Source organism: Apteryx rowi, unplaced genomic scaffold (genome assembly GCF_003343035.1).
Source record: "Apteryx rowi isolate R43461 unplaced genomic scaffold, aptRow1 scaffold_942, whole genome shotgun sequence".
Classification (NCBI taxonomy): domain Eukaryota; kingdom Metazoa; phylum Chordata; class Aves; order Apterygiformes; family Apterygidae; genus Apteryx; species Apteryx rowi.
Window position 1 is genome coordinate 6,060 of NW_020451252.1, and position 16,667 is coordinate 22,726.

At 45.9% G+C, this 16,667-nt stretch overlaps 1 protein-coding gene across 1 annotated transcript; it reads right to left on the reverse strand.

The window, feature by feature from the left end:
• Window positions 1-16,559, reverse strand: TMLHE (trimethyllysine hydroxylase, epsilon; the record flags this gene model as incomplete). Its single annotated transcript, XM_026092163.1, has 7 exons — window positions 16,180-16,559; window positions 9,086-9,267; window positions 7,377-7,553; window positions 6,298-6,577; window positions 5,035-5,154; window positions 1,481-1,717; window positions 1-78 (listed from the first exon to the last, which is right to left on the reverse strand). Coding segments are annotated over exons 1-7 (1,253 nt in total), but the record flags the coding sequence as incomplete, so codon positions are not given.
• Between the last annotated feature and the right edge of the window lie 108 nt (window positions 16,560-16,667).

A 16,667-nucleotide genomic window follows, 5' to 3' on the forward strand; every position in this document is an offset into this window, starting at 1 on the left:
GTGCGATGAGCAGTGTACCAGCGATGCGCAACATCATAAGGCACTGTGTTGATGACTGCACGGTCGTAGTTATTGTATCTAGAAGCAAAGACGAGAGAAGAGACCGTCCATGTGGCTCCACGAGCACAGCACAGACAAGTATTGGAGGGAACACTGGGAGCCTGTAGGATCAGCCAGGATTTTAAGGGAGGCTCCAGAGAGAACTAGGGAGGTTCTGCTGTGAGTACAGGACTGGAAGGAGATTACACAGCATTTGAGCMAGGAGGAGTTTACGGTCMAGTAWAAAACAATTCTTGCTGGTTTTTGATGGAAGAATGCCCTGCACTGTCCTTCTCAGTGGTGGGAAAAAAAAAAAGCAGCAAAAAAAACACAGGATGTGGAATTGTCAGTGACCTGTAGGCTGGCGAGAGGTATACATTCTYRGTTTGGGAAAYCCTGCCCTTAACCCTTCTCACTAACYCACGGTACKRAAAACTTCTCTCCCCAAGAGAACTGGAGCCCACACAATCCAGCAGCTTGCACTCTKGTCAACCARTAACCCATTAAGGTGCCAGCAACTTACACTAGCTGGTGCTACAGATGCAGCAGTGAACATGACTGATCATTGTGCAGAAGAAGAGCAGAGTGCTGGACAGCCTCCTGCTCTAAGYYAAGCYRGAGCTTCAGAAAACAGACCAAGCTTCCTTTGGAGAGGGACCAGCTTGCACTCTCCCAGTTACTTGTATGCCAGGCTAGTTTCCAGAGAGACTTTTTGAGAAGACAGCTGAATCCTACCACCTCTCAAATAAAGYGGCRTGAACCTTGGAGACTTCAAATAGGGCAGGATCGGGCCTAGSTCACACAGCGTGTGCCTAAGGAGGCCCAGATGGCCAACAGCCAGACGGGCATTTGCTCATACCCAGATCTAAGGGTATYGCTATTACACAGAATGCATGCTGTGTTTTAATGCAACAGTCTCCTAGCTTGGACAGATTCAAGCTSTTTTGACCAACTGAGCAGAGAGAGGCTCTAAGAGTCTCTSGAGCTGCCCCCCTGARTGGACACCCTCCCAGCTGTCAGCACGGAGCACTCATGTGCGAGAGTGTCCGAGATATGGTGTGCAGCAGAAGGAAACAGAAGTGGCTGAGACCACCACACAGGACAGCAGCATGACACGCACACCTYTTCTAGTCAGCTGTGCTTTTTCAGACAGAAACCTTGGCCACAGCTTGTGGTAGAGGCAAGATGGCAGAAGTCTAAGCCYTTCTGTGTGGCAGAGAGCAGAAGGGAGGATGACAGGAGCAAAATCAAAACTCAGCAGTGACACCTGTTTCTGTGTTGGTGATTGTCTCTTCCTCAAAAGCAGCAACATACAGTCCAGGAGGAACCGCAGGGTGTTTTTGTCATTTCTGACCCTCTCCCTCAGAAGTACATGGATATTTTCTGGAAAACCACTAATGTCTCTCTTCCCCATAAACAAAAAGCCTCACATTCATGTTACCTGATCAGATAAAGCTCGTTGTTCCAGGGATAGACATTGAGGACTGGCCCGACTCCGATCATGTGGTTGTGACAGCCTCCCACGTTCTCAACGTACTCAYGCTTCAACGGCACCTTGCTGAGCAGCTCAAAYTGATCGGGGGCTTGCTGGAGAACCTGCTCCGCTGCGTAGAAACCATCCACCAGCAGCGTCCRCCCACCTGTCCCTTCATGCTTGAGGCAGTGAAACACTTGGATGCTGCGTGGGTGAAAGCACAAGAGAAAACCTGTTGGCTCTCTGTCCCGTGGAGAGAATGCAGTACCTACAGGTCACAACAGAGGTAGATGGATGGCTCACCCCTCTCTGCCAGTTGTGACACACTCTCTTTTGTAGGACCTTTCATTTCACCAAGACCTGCCAGGAAACAGAGACAGCCCAGCTGCAAACGATTGTACCTGCTCTTTCTTCAAGCCCAGTCACAGGCATTTTGCTTAGGGCAGGTCTACACAAACAGATACACATCCAAGTCCTCAGAACATCCCAATACCTGCCCAAAGTTGAACCGCCTGCTGGTCTAGAAGCCAGACAGCATGATCAGCTTGGGTATGGCACTGCATTAGTACACGCTGCCCCTTGGCAGGGCTGGCTAACCCATGGGTTGGCGGCTACGCAGCTTCTCTCACCAAGAGTTGGCCTGGACACAGAACAAGCTAAATTGCTTTACATGCTTAGATTACGAGGGGCTGTTAGAGTTAATGCCTAGTGCAAAAAACTACTCAATCTTCTTCAGAACAATCGCTTTCCATAACTCCAAGATTAATTTTACTTGCTTTCAAACAGGAACGAGGGGCAGTCAGTCAGGGTTACGAYCAGGACTGAGATGCTACAGTACTGAGTTACTACAGAAATTTCTGTCAGRATCAAGCTACTCTGAGGTATTACAAATTATTCCCAGAGTGATACGAGGAAAACAATCCCCAAGGCTGTTGTTGTTGTTTGTTTTTTTTGGAGAGGGATGAAGTTCATACTCTCCCAGTTCCTGGTAAGCCCAGCTGTCTTCCAGAATGGCCTTCTGAAGCGAGGGCTGAATCTTACTGCCTCCCAAATCAAGTGACTTGAGTCTTGGAGACTTCCAATCGTGCAGGATTGGGCCTGTGGCACACAAATCCATCTAGGCAGCAGGATGTAGAGGGTCAAAAGCACAAAACTAACCTCCCTAGAACATCTCAGAACAAGAGGAGCATTAAAGAAACTCTGGAAGTACAGGGAACGCAAATCTATGGCTCCACTTGAGAAATGGGTGCGTTTTCCCTGAAGTCTCCCACCACTGCATTCTAAGAGTCTAATTAGAGGCACAAAGCCCTTCCCTTGGGCCAGGCAATACTGATACTAATGAAATCTGCAGCAACTACAGGCAGAGTCCAGGGCAACCCTCATGTAGAGGCGCCTCTACAATGGTCTCCTCCAGGAAGTCAGAAGAATTCCCCAGAGGCACATGTTAAAGACCCCTTGGCAAGCCTGGAGCAGAGGAGTACCGGGTGAGAAGCATACAGGGACATCCCTCCCCTTGATAATTCGTGAGAAGCTGTCCAGCACAGCCAAACAACTTGTGCCCTTCTGTTATGTTTCTGAAGAACCTCCTTCTTTCCTTTCATCCAAGTGTGCCAGATGTTATACTGTTAGAGACAAATGCCCAGCAGCTGCATTGAGCCACCTACTGCCAGTTTTCACAAGGTAGCAATTTCATTTGTCGGATAACCAAACTGGACACTCTGGGACACCTTTATCTCCTGACCTCCCTTTGGAGCCTCCTAACCCGGTCACACGGCAAATGATGCGGCAGGACCTCCCAGATCCAGCCTTGCTTGGGCCTGCACTCTTTCACCTGGGCTTTATCCATCCCTCATACCCACAGTAGTTTCAGAACAGCTTTAGCAAGTCAGTCCATGAGTGGTGGAGCAAAGGACGCCCAAGCCTTCGTCATACTGTGCCTCAAAGATGATAGCCTCTTCCTGCAGTCTGGGGCACTGAAAAGGTATCTTCCGAAGGAGGATTCTTTGGTGCTTGATGAGTAATGTAGCACTGCAGTCTTCCCCATACCTTGGGCAGTTCTGCGGGAGTTTCTTTCCTCCACCCTTTGCAGTAATTTAGTTTCTTTGAGCCTTGGAAGATTTGGCTGATTTCAGCCAAAGTGGTGGGGGAAAGAAGACATTCAAATGAACATCTCTTGCTTGAAAGCCACTTCATTTCCTTTAGAAGCAGATCAAATACTGTTTCAAGTATTTCAGAAGCAAGTTTTCTGAAACTGCCTGGGAAAAGGAGCTTTCTGGCAGAGATGGGGGCTCAGGAAAACCAGAAACTCATGTTCTTCCCACACAAGTACAGTTCTGCAGGACTGCAAGCACTAACAGTTAGTCCTGCTAGCAGTCCCCATTGCCGTTGCTTGATACACTTCGGCCAGCTGCAGATAAGAATACACCTATCTGAAAGAAGGGGAAACTCCACATGGAAAAGAGAGGTAAAAAATAGTAGAGGAACTATAGAGCTCATTAGCTGAGCAGTGTAATCAGAACTTCAACCTTCAAACGGGCTTTTATTGCCAATGATTTTCTTACTCAGTTTGGGGTAGATTTTGTGAGAAAATTCCTAAAGTCAGCCAGCCAAGCAGGTAGCACTGCACAGGCCATCAAAGCACATGGGGTCTGCAAACAGTTAGCTGTTCACTCACAGCAATGCCATAGATACAACCTTTAAAAACACAGACAAGTGTGGACGTTGAAGGGCTGGAGTAGCCTGGTTTCTAACTAGCTACAGGGCTGCAACGCTGCCAAAAAGCAAATCCCAACCAGTTCGACTGAAGTGGAGCGATTACACAGAGCATACATGAAGACAGCACATAAGTCAATACCATTCATAAAGTTTGGGAGGGCAGAAAGACAGCGACTGCAGGGCCGTGCCAACGTGACCTAGTCTCCCTCCTTCCCTGGAGGCAACTGCTCAGCCAGTAGAACAGATGGTGCTGAAGCGGGTGAGGAGGGCGTCCCCCAAGTCAGCACCATTAAGGTTAAGCAAACTTCTGCAGCAACTTTGTGTAACAGCTGACAAGGGGCACTTGCTGCAGGAAGAGCTGTGCCCGTTAGAGCTGTGACTGCCATCTGTACCCCAAACAAAACAACTGCTTATTTCTGTGAAGACCAATGCTATGTGTCACCTAGGAGGCTGAGGAGGGTGATTTCAGAAGAGATTGTCGAATAAACATTAAAAGGATAGCATAAAAATGACTACATAACTGAGACTCCTCTGYGGCTATAAAGGCTACTTACACCCCAGCACTAGAAACAAGAAGCCAGCTATCTAGCAACCAAGTCCTTTTTAGCCTGCATTMTGGAAGAACTAGAAGTTAAAAGCATAGGAAAAAGTGATCTAYRGAATACACTGCTCTACAGGAATCAAACAGGATCCAGAATTACTGTGCGACTGGTAGATCTTATCAGTGATGCTAGAGACAATTAAGCTACTGCTGCTAGAAACCGCAGCACTGTGAATCACTCTTGCAAACCAGTAAAAGCACAWACCCGCAGGGCTCCTGGAAGTAGGTAGTGTCAGTGTGACGATCCAGAGCCAGCTTGGTGTAGGCGGTGTCTCCCCGAGAGAAGTCAGAGGTAAAGTACCACATTCTACCATAAATGGTCTCCCTACAAAAGAGGYGGGCAGTTATCACMAATTGCTGTAGGGATTATTGTGGCAGTAAAACAGATCCTCTCTGGCATCCGAGGTTATTCTCTTCCATCCTATGTAGAATACAYACRCAGTAAATTATAACCGCACAACACGCCAACTTAACAAAAWTCACGTTGTAATGTCAAGAGATGGTGCTTCTAAGGCCTCCTCTGGCATTCAATTCCTCCCTCTCCTCTGTGTTAAGACTGATGGCAATGAGTCTCCATTCTCCTCAGAACATACAGATCATCTTTCCACACTGAACATTRGCCCAGCCAAATCAAGGAAACCACTGAGTGACATTAGGAGTTACCAGAGTACCAAGAAGGTTCCCCTTCCTTGTGCCCACCCCTAAGGTGCCTAATGTTCCCCGTTTCTGTTCTTAGGATCCTCAGCTTTCACTCACGTCCTCCTACAAGGTGCAGGGAAGGAAGCAGACAGAAGACAAGGAWCTGTGAGGAATAAACAGCACTTGGAGGCTACAGGATGAGGGTCAGTATCTGGAGAAAAGAGCTGGCTGGACACACACTGGAGCCCCTCGTTTCTTTTTTGGGGGGGCTATTCATTAATAAAAATCCCTCCTCTTCTAAAGGCCCAAGGCAAGTTAARCTGTTYCTGTGGCTTGGAGGAAACGTGAAACTCAAAACCAGGCTTGCCATGCTGTTGGTACGTTTTAAACAATCACAGAAGAAACCAATATTTTTCTTCAGTGAGAGCTACAAGTTATTTTTGATCTCCCTGGCTCCCAGGGCCAGGGCTGCCCTCCTAACCTTTCAAATCATAACAGGAAAYGTCTGCCCTTGCAAAGCTCAAGTCTTCCCAGACAGGCCACTTCCTTCAGTCACTCTTTTCTATGCATAGTCCCGTTTCCACAAATGTCATCCTATGAGGTCCTCCTCCTAAGAGGTCAGATCCCACAGCGCAATACTCCATCTCAGTTCAAATGGACTGGCCAGAGACAGTATGAGGTCCAGACCCTTTCTTTGCAAACCAACTCACACTGCATAATGTACAGGATRCGAGGACAGTATCTTTCCAAACAAGAGCGAAACAGAAGTCCACTCTTGATGGCTCTCCTAGAGAGCTGCCAGTGGCTTTCTTGGGGCACCCCTGTTTACCTAATCAAGCTGATCCTCTCTGCTAAGATTTCTGTGTCCTCTTTGGTAGGAGTGACATTTTCTACAAAAGCAATCCCATATAACAGGAAGTTTTGCAGGAACTCCTTCAGCCCCTCGTCTGTCTCCAGGAAACTCCGACAGTCGATGGATGGGATCTGGGATTGCTTGTAGATTTCTGCATTCCAGAGAATCCGTGGATGCATGACCTGCTGCTTCTGCCCCTCGTAGCTGTTCTTCACCAGCCACTCCAGCCCATACCGTGTCACATGCCCATCCGGCCCTTTGACAAAGGAGAAGGGTTTCAGTCACTGGGGTCATAATGAACAGCCTGAGATCATGGCCATTGTAACCATCAGTCTAGGAAAGTCCTCACCCTTTTAATTTTGCCTAGTGACAGTCTTTTTGCACCCTGCCACACAACATAGCGATATTATCTGGTTAAGGCTATAAGCCCTAAAAATACTGCCATTGTTACAATTCCAAATCCAGAGTTAAGTGTTTCAGCTTCAGTGGTAGTGGTTTTGTTTTCTAGTGACAAGACTCCACAGAGAGGTAAAGCACTCAAAGACAAGCCCATAATTATAAATAAACTACTGAACTTCAAAAGAAGGAAGCATACAATCATTCCTCACAGCAGAAGGAAGAAGGCAGCTCGAAACAAAGGAAAAAAGACAGATGATGTGAATTCTGATCAGGGACACCAGTTCAAGGAGGACAGGGTTAAGAAAACCAACCATTTCTTGACTGATCTGTTCGCTATCTGCATTGCTGCCTTTTTCAAACAAACCGATAAACTACCCAGACATTGAAGATAGAAATATCTCTACCCAGAATGGGGCACAGGGGGAAGAAAACAGACACAAATATAAGACTGAGGCACGTTTACAATAACGGCACTGCTCAAAACAGCACTGTTTAAGATCTGCTTACAGCTAGGTCTCTTCCCAAAACAGCTACTGATCTAGAGATAAGGCTGTTCTCTCTCAGCAAGCTTAAGGGTGGGATCCACTAACAAGACTCCCTCCGACCAGGACTGGTGCTCCACAAAACTCCCAGAGTACAGGCATTTTGCTACTTACATGTGAGGAAGAGTGTGGTCTCATCCACTCGGACAGCCTTGGGTTTGATGCCCAGGTCCACGCTAGCTGTATCCAAGCTGCGCTGGTTAGTCTTGGTATTGTAGCAGGAAGCTGAACGGCAGTGGTCCCGCAGCCAAACAAAATCAAAGCGCATCAGCGTGTTCGCATATCTGAGCTCTGGGAAAGAATGACAGACTCATTGATCTCAACAGTGAGAAATAACAAGACAAAGAACTGAAGCTGAGAGCCCACAAGTTACAATTTCACTTACAAGCAACGCAGAGTTTGTTAGACTTAACCCCTCTTTGCACAAATTAAGCTAGTTCATCCTGTTACGAAGACCAGGCCAAATACCTGAAGTGGCAGGGATTTCGTAGAACGCTTGGCTGTCAGTGGTCTCGCCATGGTCTCTCCTGCCACCAAGTTTATAGGCAATCTCATCCCACAGTGGGAAGCAGGGCAGCTGAAAACACGCTGGTCACATACCTATGTCTATCTTCTCTTTTCAGTAAGCAGTAAATTCAGAACTGTCTAGCAACTGCTCTGCATAACAAGGTCTCTGCCTCCATGTAGTTTTAGACCCCAGCACAGGAAGAATCAACCACATAATCATACCAACATCCAAACTATACGAACGTTACAGATATCATTTAGACCTTGACACCAAGCCCTAATAGCTGTTTAGCTGGGCCTGTAGTCTCTCCTCTTTCTTCCATCCTGGGACAATTTAGGAATACCCAAGCCCTTTGGAAGTGTGTCAGAGCCAGCACAGGCAATAGGAGAGCCCTTCCTGCTCTAGTCCTGCTCAGAGTTGGGCCCCTGTGTTCGATACAACACTGAGCAACTCCCTTTAGATATATGCTTATAAAGGACTTCCTTAGGCTACCAATATCTCCTCAGCAGATATTATCCAGGAAGATACTGGATATGTGCAGGTACCAAACAGGCCATGGTAAAACATGTGCCTCAGTTGTTAACTTTCCTCCAAAAAAGAAAGGACTGAAATTATCATTAGACAACATTTACAGCTGACTTGCTGGTTTGCTTCACACTTAAACACTTAACCGCCTTGTTCATTCCTTAAGTAATCTCACAGAGGGGTATGATTTGCACTGAAAAGGCTTCCGTGCCCTCTTACCTCCCACTGCTCATGCCATCCAGCTGGGCTGCTTGCAAACCTGCTCTGCATTTCACAGATCAGTGTTTTAAGGAAAGCCTGTACTGACTTTGGTTTGCCTGGGACACTTGGGTATTTCTGAAGTCACTTCACAACTAGAGCAAGGCAGAGAGCTGGGGACACATCAGATTAGCCATCCCATCTGCGAGTCACGGCCTGAGCATTGCACAGAAAACTGCTGACTGACAGGACAAGGTACAGACACAATTAGAGTTCAGGAATCCCTTGGTTTGATTCTGATTTAGCATTGCCTCATTTGTCCTGAAACATTTACTGCTGGAGGAGAAGCCTGCTCTGTCCTGCCCATGGGAATTCCCAAAGAAAACATAAAACACAGACTCTAACACGCATTCTTCTTTTGCACTGGTGGCAAACACAGGTCATTTCACAAGAGAATCACTACTGGGAAACACAGGGGGAAAAAAAACAACCTCCCCCCAAAAAAAMCCCAAACCACATACGCATGCGCACACACACACACACCTTTCTCCTCTCCCCAGACTCAAAAGCAGACACACACATACACACCTACCTAGGTGATCACCGTGTAACTGCCAGACACAATTCAGAGACTCTGGGGCAGTGTGATGCCAGCGAGCTGCAGCAGCAGAGAAGATCTTTCTGTACCCGGGCAGCCACGCTGAGCGATGGCTAGTGCTTCTACTCAGCCGGCACGGCACGTTGAACAGACCTGTCAGCCTCCAGCACCACATCCTGAGTGTCCAAGAGAGAGGGGAAAGAACGAGGTGACTCAGTTGTATTACTACATCGTATCCAGGTCTCGATCCCAGCACTCTTTTACATGAGACACTGAAAACACTTATGGGAAAGCTGGTATTGTCCTGCACAATTTGTAATTTACTGACAAAAGAGGCAAGTGAGAACAAGTCCGTTGAAGAGAAAGAAGAGAAATGAGCACGGTGACAGGCAGTCTGGCCAGAGTAGCAAGTCACCTATCTCCCAAGCACCTTTTGGACATGAAAATTACTAAACGCAATGCAGCTTTGGAGAATCTCATATTAGACACCTTTAATGCCACGTCTGAGTAACAGAACCACTTTGACCTCCTCCTAATGGGAATGCAATGAGACACGTTGCCAAGATTTTTCCAGTGCCTGTAACCCACGCTGACTAAGCAGTCAGAGCCACAAAACTGGGTGCTTCACTCTCATTTAGATCAGCTGCAGCAGACATTTTTGCAGACATCATCAATAACCAGGAGGACCACAAAGTTGCAAGTGAAAATTGGCTGCCCTCAAGAACTGCGTGCAATGGAAGTAACAGGGAATTAATGATCAGAGGGTCAATGAGGTTTTTTTTAAACAAACAAGCTAATCCAATCCAAGCATGTTAGTTGGGAAAAGGTGGAGAAGAGAGACAAGGGTGTGTTGCTTATTTTGTGACTGATACAATCCACAGACAGAAAATGGTCCTGAGAAGAAACAAATGAGATCCGAGGATTTATCAGGCAAAGCATTTCCAGAACAGACAGCTGTGTATTCAGTGTTATTGTGCAAAATGCTGACAAGACCTTATCTGGCTGCAAGTCTTGTCCCCTCTCTGCCCATCCCAATCTGAATTCACCATTCCTGGACAGTGCTAAAGTGATCAGGGAAAGCAGAGAACAGTGACCTTGGTTAGAGAAATAAAAACTCGAGGAATCCAGTAATTAGGTCAGATCTAGGAAAGCATGTAAAATAGTGAGAAGGAGGAAGTTCTCTTCTTATGCTGAAGGACATGATGGGCATGGAAGAGAAATCAGCAATAGTTAGTCTTAAATTAGAGATTAGAAAGTGATTTCTAGAGTGAGATTTGTAATGATTCTTCAGTACAAAGAGCAAGGGCAAAATCTCTACAAGTTTTAAGATACGAAGCTACACTTTAAATGCCCTGTCATGTTTATTAGATTCTGGAGGTCAGGTCTAAACCCAGCAGGATTTTAACAGTGCTTTATTCTGGCATACACAGAAAAACAGTATCACTGAATGAGATGCAGGCATAGAAAGAACTTCTTATTCTAGTTCTGTGAACTTCATTTTCTTATCTGAAGGTTATGGACACTAGTGTCTTGTCTGTCCCACCTACCTCTCTACTTCATAGTCTACTTAGCGCAGAGATCCCAAACGCTGGTAAGAATAAAATCAGCACAGAGGTGTCAGTCTGCTAAGGAGAAAGAAAAATACAGACTGACAGCTGCCAGCCCTAAGAAAAAAATGGAAAAACTTTTACAAAAAGAATGTGGTTGGAGATTAAGACGCAGGTATATCAGCAGTATAGAGCTCTGCAAGGTGCTAAGCCACACGCCGCGTACGAGTCCTTTACAGTTTTAGAGCTACAGAAGAATTTCAAGTCAGAAGGCTCCAGTTTCCGTGGTTGCTAAAAACGCAGTAATTCCTCCGCAGCAGGCTGCAGGGGATCGGGCTGTTCTGCAAACCTGCTGGTTTCAGATCAGAAGCTGATGTTTAACTCCTCATACCAGGAGCGGGGGCACTGGAAGCTCCTTGCTCACCGCCTAGCACCTGCAGTAACTGAGATTTCTGCTGACATGACTGACTTCACACTTCAAATACTGCTATGAAGCCTGTAAAAATCTTTATAGATGCTGACTGAGCTGCTGACATCCTGAAAGACTATGGCGTTCTCACTACAGGCAGAGAAACTGGGTCACTGAAGAACTTATGTAGCTTTAGCCAGAATTACAGTGAATCTGAAGACAGACAAAAAAAAAAATCTGTTTTTCTCTTTGGTGGTCTCTAGCCAGCAGGAACATCAGTTTTTGTAGAAACAATTTAGGATTTAGTTGTGCCAATGCTAAGCTCTGGGAGAATGCTTTCCAAACACCCAGAGCACTGAAAACTTATAGGTATAGTACAGGAAAAAAGAATTAGCCAAATTTGATACAGAAACTTAATAAAAACTCCATGAAGCAAATCTGCAAGAGCACCTGCAGAAAACCATGAGTTGATTATTATGGGTTTACAAAGCCAGCCTGTGCAATATGGTTATATTAGTAATTATTAGTTATATAGTTATATTAGTTATATATAGTTATATTAGTAATATAGTTAAATCATTCATATATAGCATTTTTAGCAACCAGATAAATATGAATGATTTAACTCATTGAATGAGTGTTATCACTCACAAAGCTTAAGGCTATCTAGAACCATTTAGAAATACTGCTCCTTAGCTTTGTTTTCATACAAGACTGGATTACCAGACAGATGCAGAATTCACTCATTTTGGATAAGATGATTTTGTCAACAAGATGTACTTCCATATTTAATATCAGTTCTTATGTATTACACAAGAGTAAACCCATCACTCTAAGAGATACAGCTAAAACACCCACAGATTTGCTATGTAAATATATAGATATGTATGTATACATATTTATACACATATATATGTATATCCCTGCTCTGCTTGACATGCTTTTTAGAGAAGAAAGTTGGCTTCATTTTATTTTGCTGTTAAATGCACATGGCCTGACAAAAAGCTGGGCTCTGGTTAACATCCTTCCTGAAGTCAAGCCACAGATGGTCAGAAAAGCCCACATATGGGATCTGGTCTAGCACCAGGCTTTTTGCATATTCATGCAAACCCTTTTGTCCATAAAAACAACATTTGATTTGCAAAATGAAAGACGGATGAATGAAAAGTCAGTCCATTTTGGCTTTTGGACCTTTTAAGGATACCATAAATTCAACAAAAAGAGAGATGGGGGGGGAAGAGAGTGAGAGAGGGGGAGCCAAGCAAGCTTGTTTGCATACACGTCTGATATCTACACACACACGACTGTACATGACACAGAACTGATAAGAAAAGCTCATCTACAAACCCATTTAGAGAGTGGCCACTGCCTTGGGCAGCTCTAGAAGTAGTTATCTCTGTCTGCACATGTTCCTTTTATCTCCCTCCTCTTCCAATAGCAAAATCTGCCAGAGAATAAACACAGGTAATGCAAGTGACCTGGCTATTTAATCTAATCAATGAGAACTCTTGCTTTTCTGCTGCTCTTGCTGGAGACAGGCATCACAATAAACAGTTCACAGCAAACCCTTAAGCTACATCTTTCCAAGAGATACTAAAACTAAAAGGAGCTGAAAACCTAAAATCTATATACTTAGATAGGATTTACATTTTGCCTTTGTTCTTGAATAATCAAAGCTAACAGCTCTCTCCTGGCTAGAATTAGTTAACTGAAGTTACCTCTTCCTCCCAGTCCTCATATTTACCTTACCTTTACACTTTCACACAGCTTACCTAGACACCAATGAAATGCAGCAGCTGCGAGAGGCTCCAAGACAAAATTTCCCTTGAAATTCAAAAAGAGGAGGCAAGAAGATGGCGACACTAAACTGCCCTTCAGGTAAACTCAAGTGGACTTTGAGATAGGAGAGAGCTTCACTCATCAATCCTGCCCCTCTGTTGAGGCAAGACTAAATCCCATGTAGATATAATACAAGAATACATCTTATGCATGGCTCATCTTATCCAGTAGTCCACAATATGATGAGTGAAAAACAGGAGCATCTACAGAACCCACGACAGAGGTGACAGGGTGAACAGGAGAAACAGAGCAGCAGGCGCAGGAGGGAAATGGAGAAAATTCAAATATATTGTGATTTTAAGAATACCGTAAGAGACAATAAAGAAAAGCAACATGCTGTGAGAGGAAGAGGAAGGAAGAGTGGGCCTCATGAAGGGTTTGTCTGTCCAGAAGACTTCCCCCTCACCCTTCAGCAGCTTGTCTCACTGATGATACAAGATGCATTTGCAGTAAACAACACTATTTAAGCTCTTTGATAAAAAGCCACAATTCCCACTTTGAGCAAGAAAAAAAATATATTGAGCTGAAAAAATTACTATCCAAACATTTTAATCAGTAAAAGTATATACAGAAAGAGAAACTACAAAAATCTGTGGTCTTTAATCCAGCTCCAAGCAAAGACCTTCCAAGAACATGCAGATACTGGTCTGCCAGTGTTAGGAAAGCTGCTCTGATGCTGTAACAGTTAATGCTGTGGACAGACACGTCTCACCACTCTGTGAGAGCATATCCAGCCTGTTTTTCAGACTTTTTTCTTATTTGCCAATTGAAAAATACAAGTATTTTTTATTATTTCAAAACATTGACTGGCTTACACTCATTCATCCTTTTTCTTTGCTATAAGCATCCAGCTAAAACAGAGGTTTCTGATCCATGACCTACAAAGATAAGAAACATGAAGATTTCAGTAGCTCAGCAAGCCTTAAACATAAGCTACCAAAAAAAAAAGAAAAAAGAGAGAGAGAAAGAGAAAATAAACTATTCTTCAAGGCAGCTTGAGCAGTACTTTGTCTGCGAATCCCAGACAGGGACACGCTTCCTGCTGGTCTCCTGACTACAGCTTATTTTTAATCTGACACTGCTATCAGCTTTAGAAAATGTACCCAAATATCAAGCAGTGCCACTATTTGAATGAAGATAACACTGATAAAACGAGGATCGCTGTAAAGGCTGAGAAGGAGCTGCTGCCTTGAGAGGGCTGCACCGGTATTAGATGAGAGAACTAAGGTAACCCAGGTGACAAAACCCCAGTGGCAGGCCAAGAGCTCCTCAGTCCCCTGGGATGACAGGCATCTCGAATACAGGAACGCTTGTTTGTTGGTGGAGCTAAGGGTTTAAAGACCCAAGTTCACATGGCTTACCTATTAATTACAAAAGACACAAGAGGCAGAGCGGTTATCCCCTGCTGAGAAAGACTCCAGCCTCCACCACGCTGCACTGCTGCAGCAGACAATAATGTTAGATCTCAGCCATCAGATTTCCCTTCCAGCCCTTCCCAGCAACAGAGTTTTCAGTTAAATTAAGTAGCTAATAAAGACATCACAGACACTGCCAGCTTCACAGCTATTTCATTTTCCTAGAAACGAAGGTAATTATCTGCTCACCCAATGTTTAACACCAGCCACCTGACTCCAGGCCCCCTTCCCACAAACTTACTCACATTTTCCTCATCTTCCTCAAGCTTCCTCTTCCCAGGCTGCACAGCTGTTCAGAAGTAGGCACAGTCCATCCTCTAATTCCCTTTTCCAGCAAAGCAGCTGACCCCCTTGGTATGCCCCCTGCATGGATACTTACTGCAGTAAACTTCTCTTACTATATCAGCCTACTTTCACTTCATTTGCTTTGCTCTCAGTCCTGCCCAGGCTGAGCAGGGCCAGCCGGCTCTCCAGGGAAGGGAGGGATGGCCACCTACCAGGGAGGGAGAGAGAACTACTCTGCCCGTGAACTACCCTTGAGACATACATGGCTGCAAACTTTGATTCACAGATTAAAGGCATCTGACATCTTAATACCTGTCTGAACTCTGGGTCAACTAATGTTACCTGAGAATGTGCTAGCATAGGCCGAAGGTGAGGGAAAGACAGAGCTAAGCTTCAAACATGTCCAGGGCGCTCCAAAATTACAAACCGTTGTGGCTTCATGAGTTCACAGTTTTTGCCTGGTTCATCTTCCCATCACCTGCATCTACAGGGCCAAAAACATTGCTTGAAAGCTTTTTATAACTTTACTGCTGCACATACTTCAGGAAGTCGATGCTACCCAAGGAACTGAAAGCTCTTAATAAGGGTCTTGCAGATCTTTTAAATACAAAAAAAAATAATTTACATTTCGCACTCTATTCTCAGTTTCTGGTACAGTTCCCTTATCAGAAACAACCCAGGAGAAGTTCAATCAGGGCACCGCACACCAGCAGCCCTGGCTGGTGCTGGGAAGGGCACGCATGCTGAAACATGGCTTGTTCGAGATTGTAAGCTCCCCTTCCCTAGACAAGGTTGCTTCTCTCAGATGCTGGCCATGTTCAATCCTGGGGTGTGCTCAGCATTACTTAACGCTGCCTTGCGCAGGTGAAAGACAGCACAAACAGGGAGGAACAGCTCCTTTCCCATTGTGCCAACAGAGACTACTTCCATTACAGCTTTGTAACAAGTGCAGTCGCTGGAATTGGTCACATCGAGGAGGGCACCATCAGAGAGAGCATTTGTCCCTCACCAACCCAGTGCACCCACCCCAGCATCCCTCCTTGCCAATGGTACAACTTGCTCCAGAGAGGGGAGGAAGAAATGTCTCTCTCCACCAGACCTGTCCTACACAGAGAACTGTCCACAAGTCCTGGTCACACCTGCAGGAATGGTGTTCTCTGTGTTTGAAAAATAACATTATTTTGGATTTAAGCAGTGTGGAAGCAGACTAGAGAAGTCTTGTTAGATCTTCACTACCTCTCCACAGCAATCACTTGGCTGAAATTATCTGGAGAAAACTGCCCATTTAATTAAAAGCCGTATAAGCCAGATACGCACCAACAACTGCTTGTCCAGCCAACCCATTTTACATATCAACAGTTATCTATTAGCTCAGAAAGTAGCCTTGCCTGCATTCACCCAACTGTTCGGAAAGTTCCAAGTCCAAAGCTCATCCCCAAAACCCAGGCTAGCAAGTAAGGTCCAGAGCAACAAGCAAGCATGGCCATATCTAGTTTGACAGCAAGATTGTGTTAAAACCACCCCAGAGAGCTGAGGGAGACAGGGAGCAACCTCTCCCGTTCCTTCAGTCCTTCTGCTAACGTGCAGAACAACCTGGACAAGAACTCCAGCAGCTCCCACGGGTCTCCACACCAAACGGTACACACAGCACTCCTCCAAGTCCAACTCCAGAAGAGCAGCAGAGCAGCTGCGATGTAGCCCACGTTCACAGCTTCTACGTGAACAGTTTTACCGTGCTCCAAACCCACGGAGACTGGGGCTAAACTCTTCATCAGAGGAGGCTTTGGAAGGGGCCTTAAGGATTAGCATTTTGAGGGTAAGGAAAGGGCTGTGCACTGAAGGCAAAACGGAGCGCCTGCCGGGCCAGTGGTTTTAGCGGCCGTGCGGGGAAGAGGAGCGAAGAACAACCGCGATGAGCCGCGTCGCGCCCGTCCCTGGGCTGGGCCGGCTCCCGGGGACTCCGGGCGCCCCCAGGCCCCCTCCTGCACCGCCCGGCTGGGCCCGAGCCCCGCAAGGGCTCCCGCCCCGGGGCCGGGCCCTCGTGCCGCGCCGGGAGCGGGCTCCGCCGGGCGCTGCGGCGG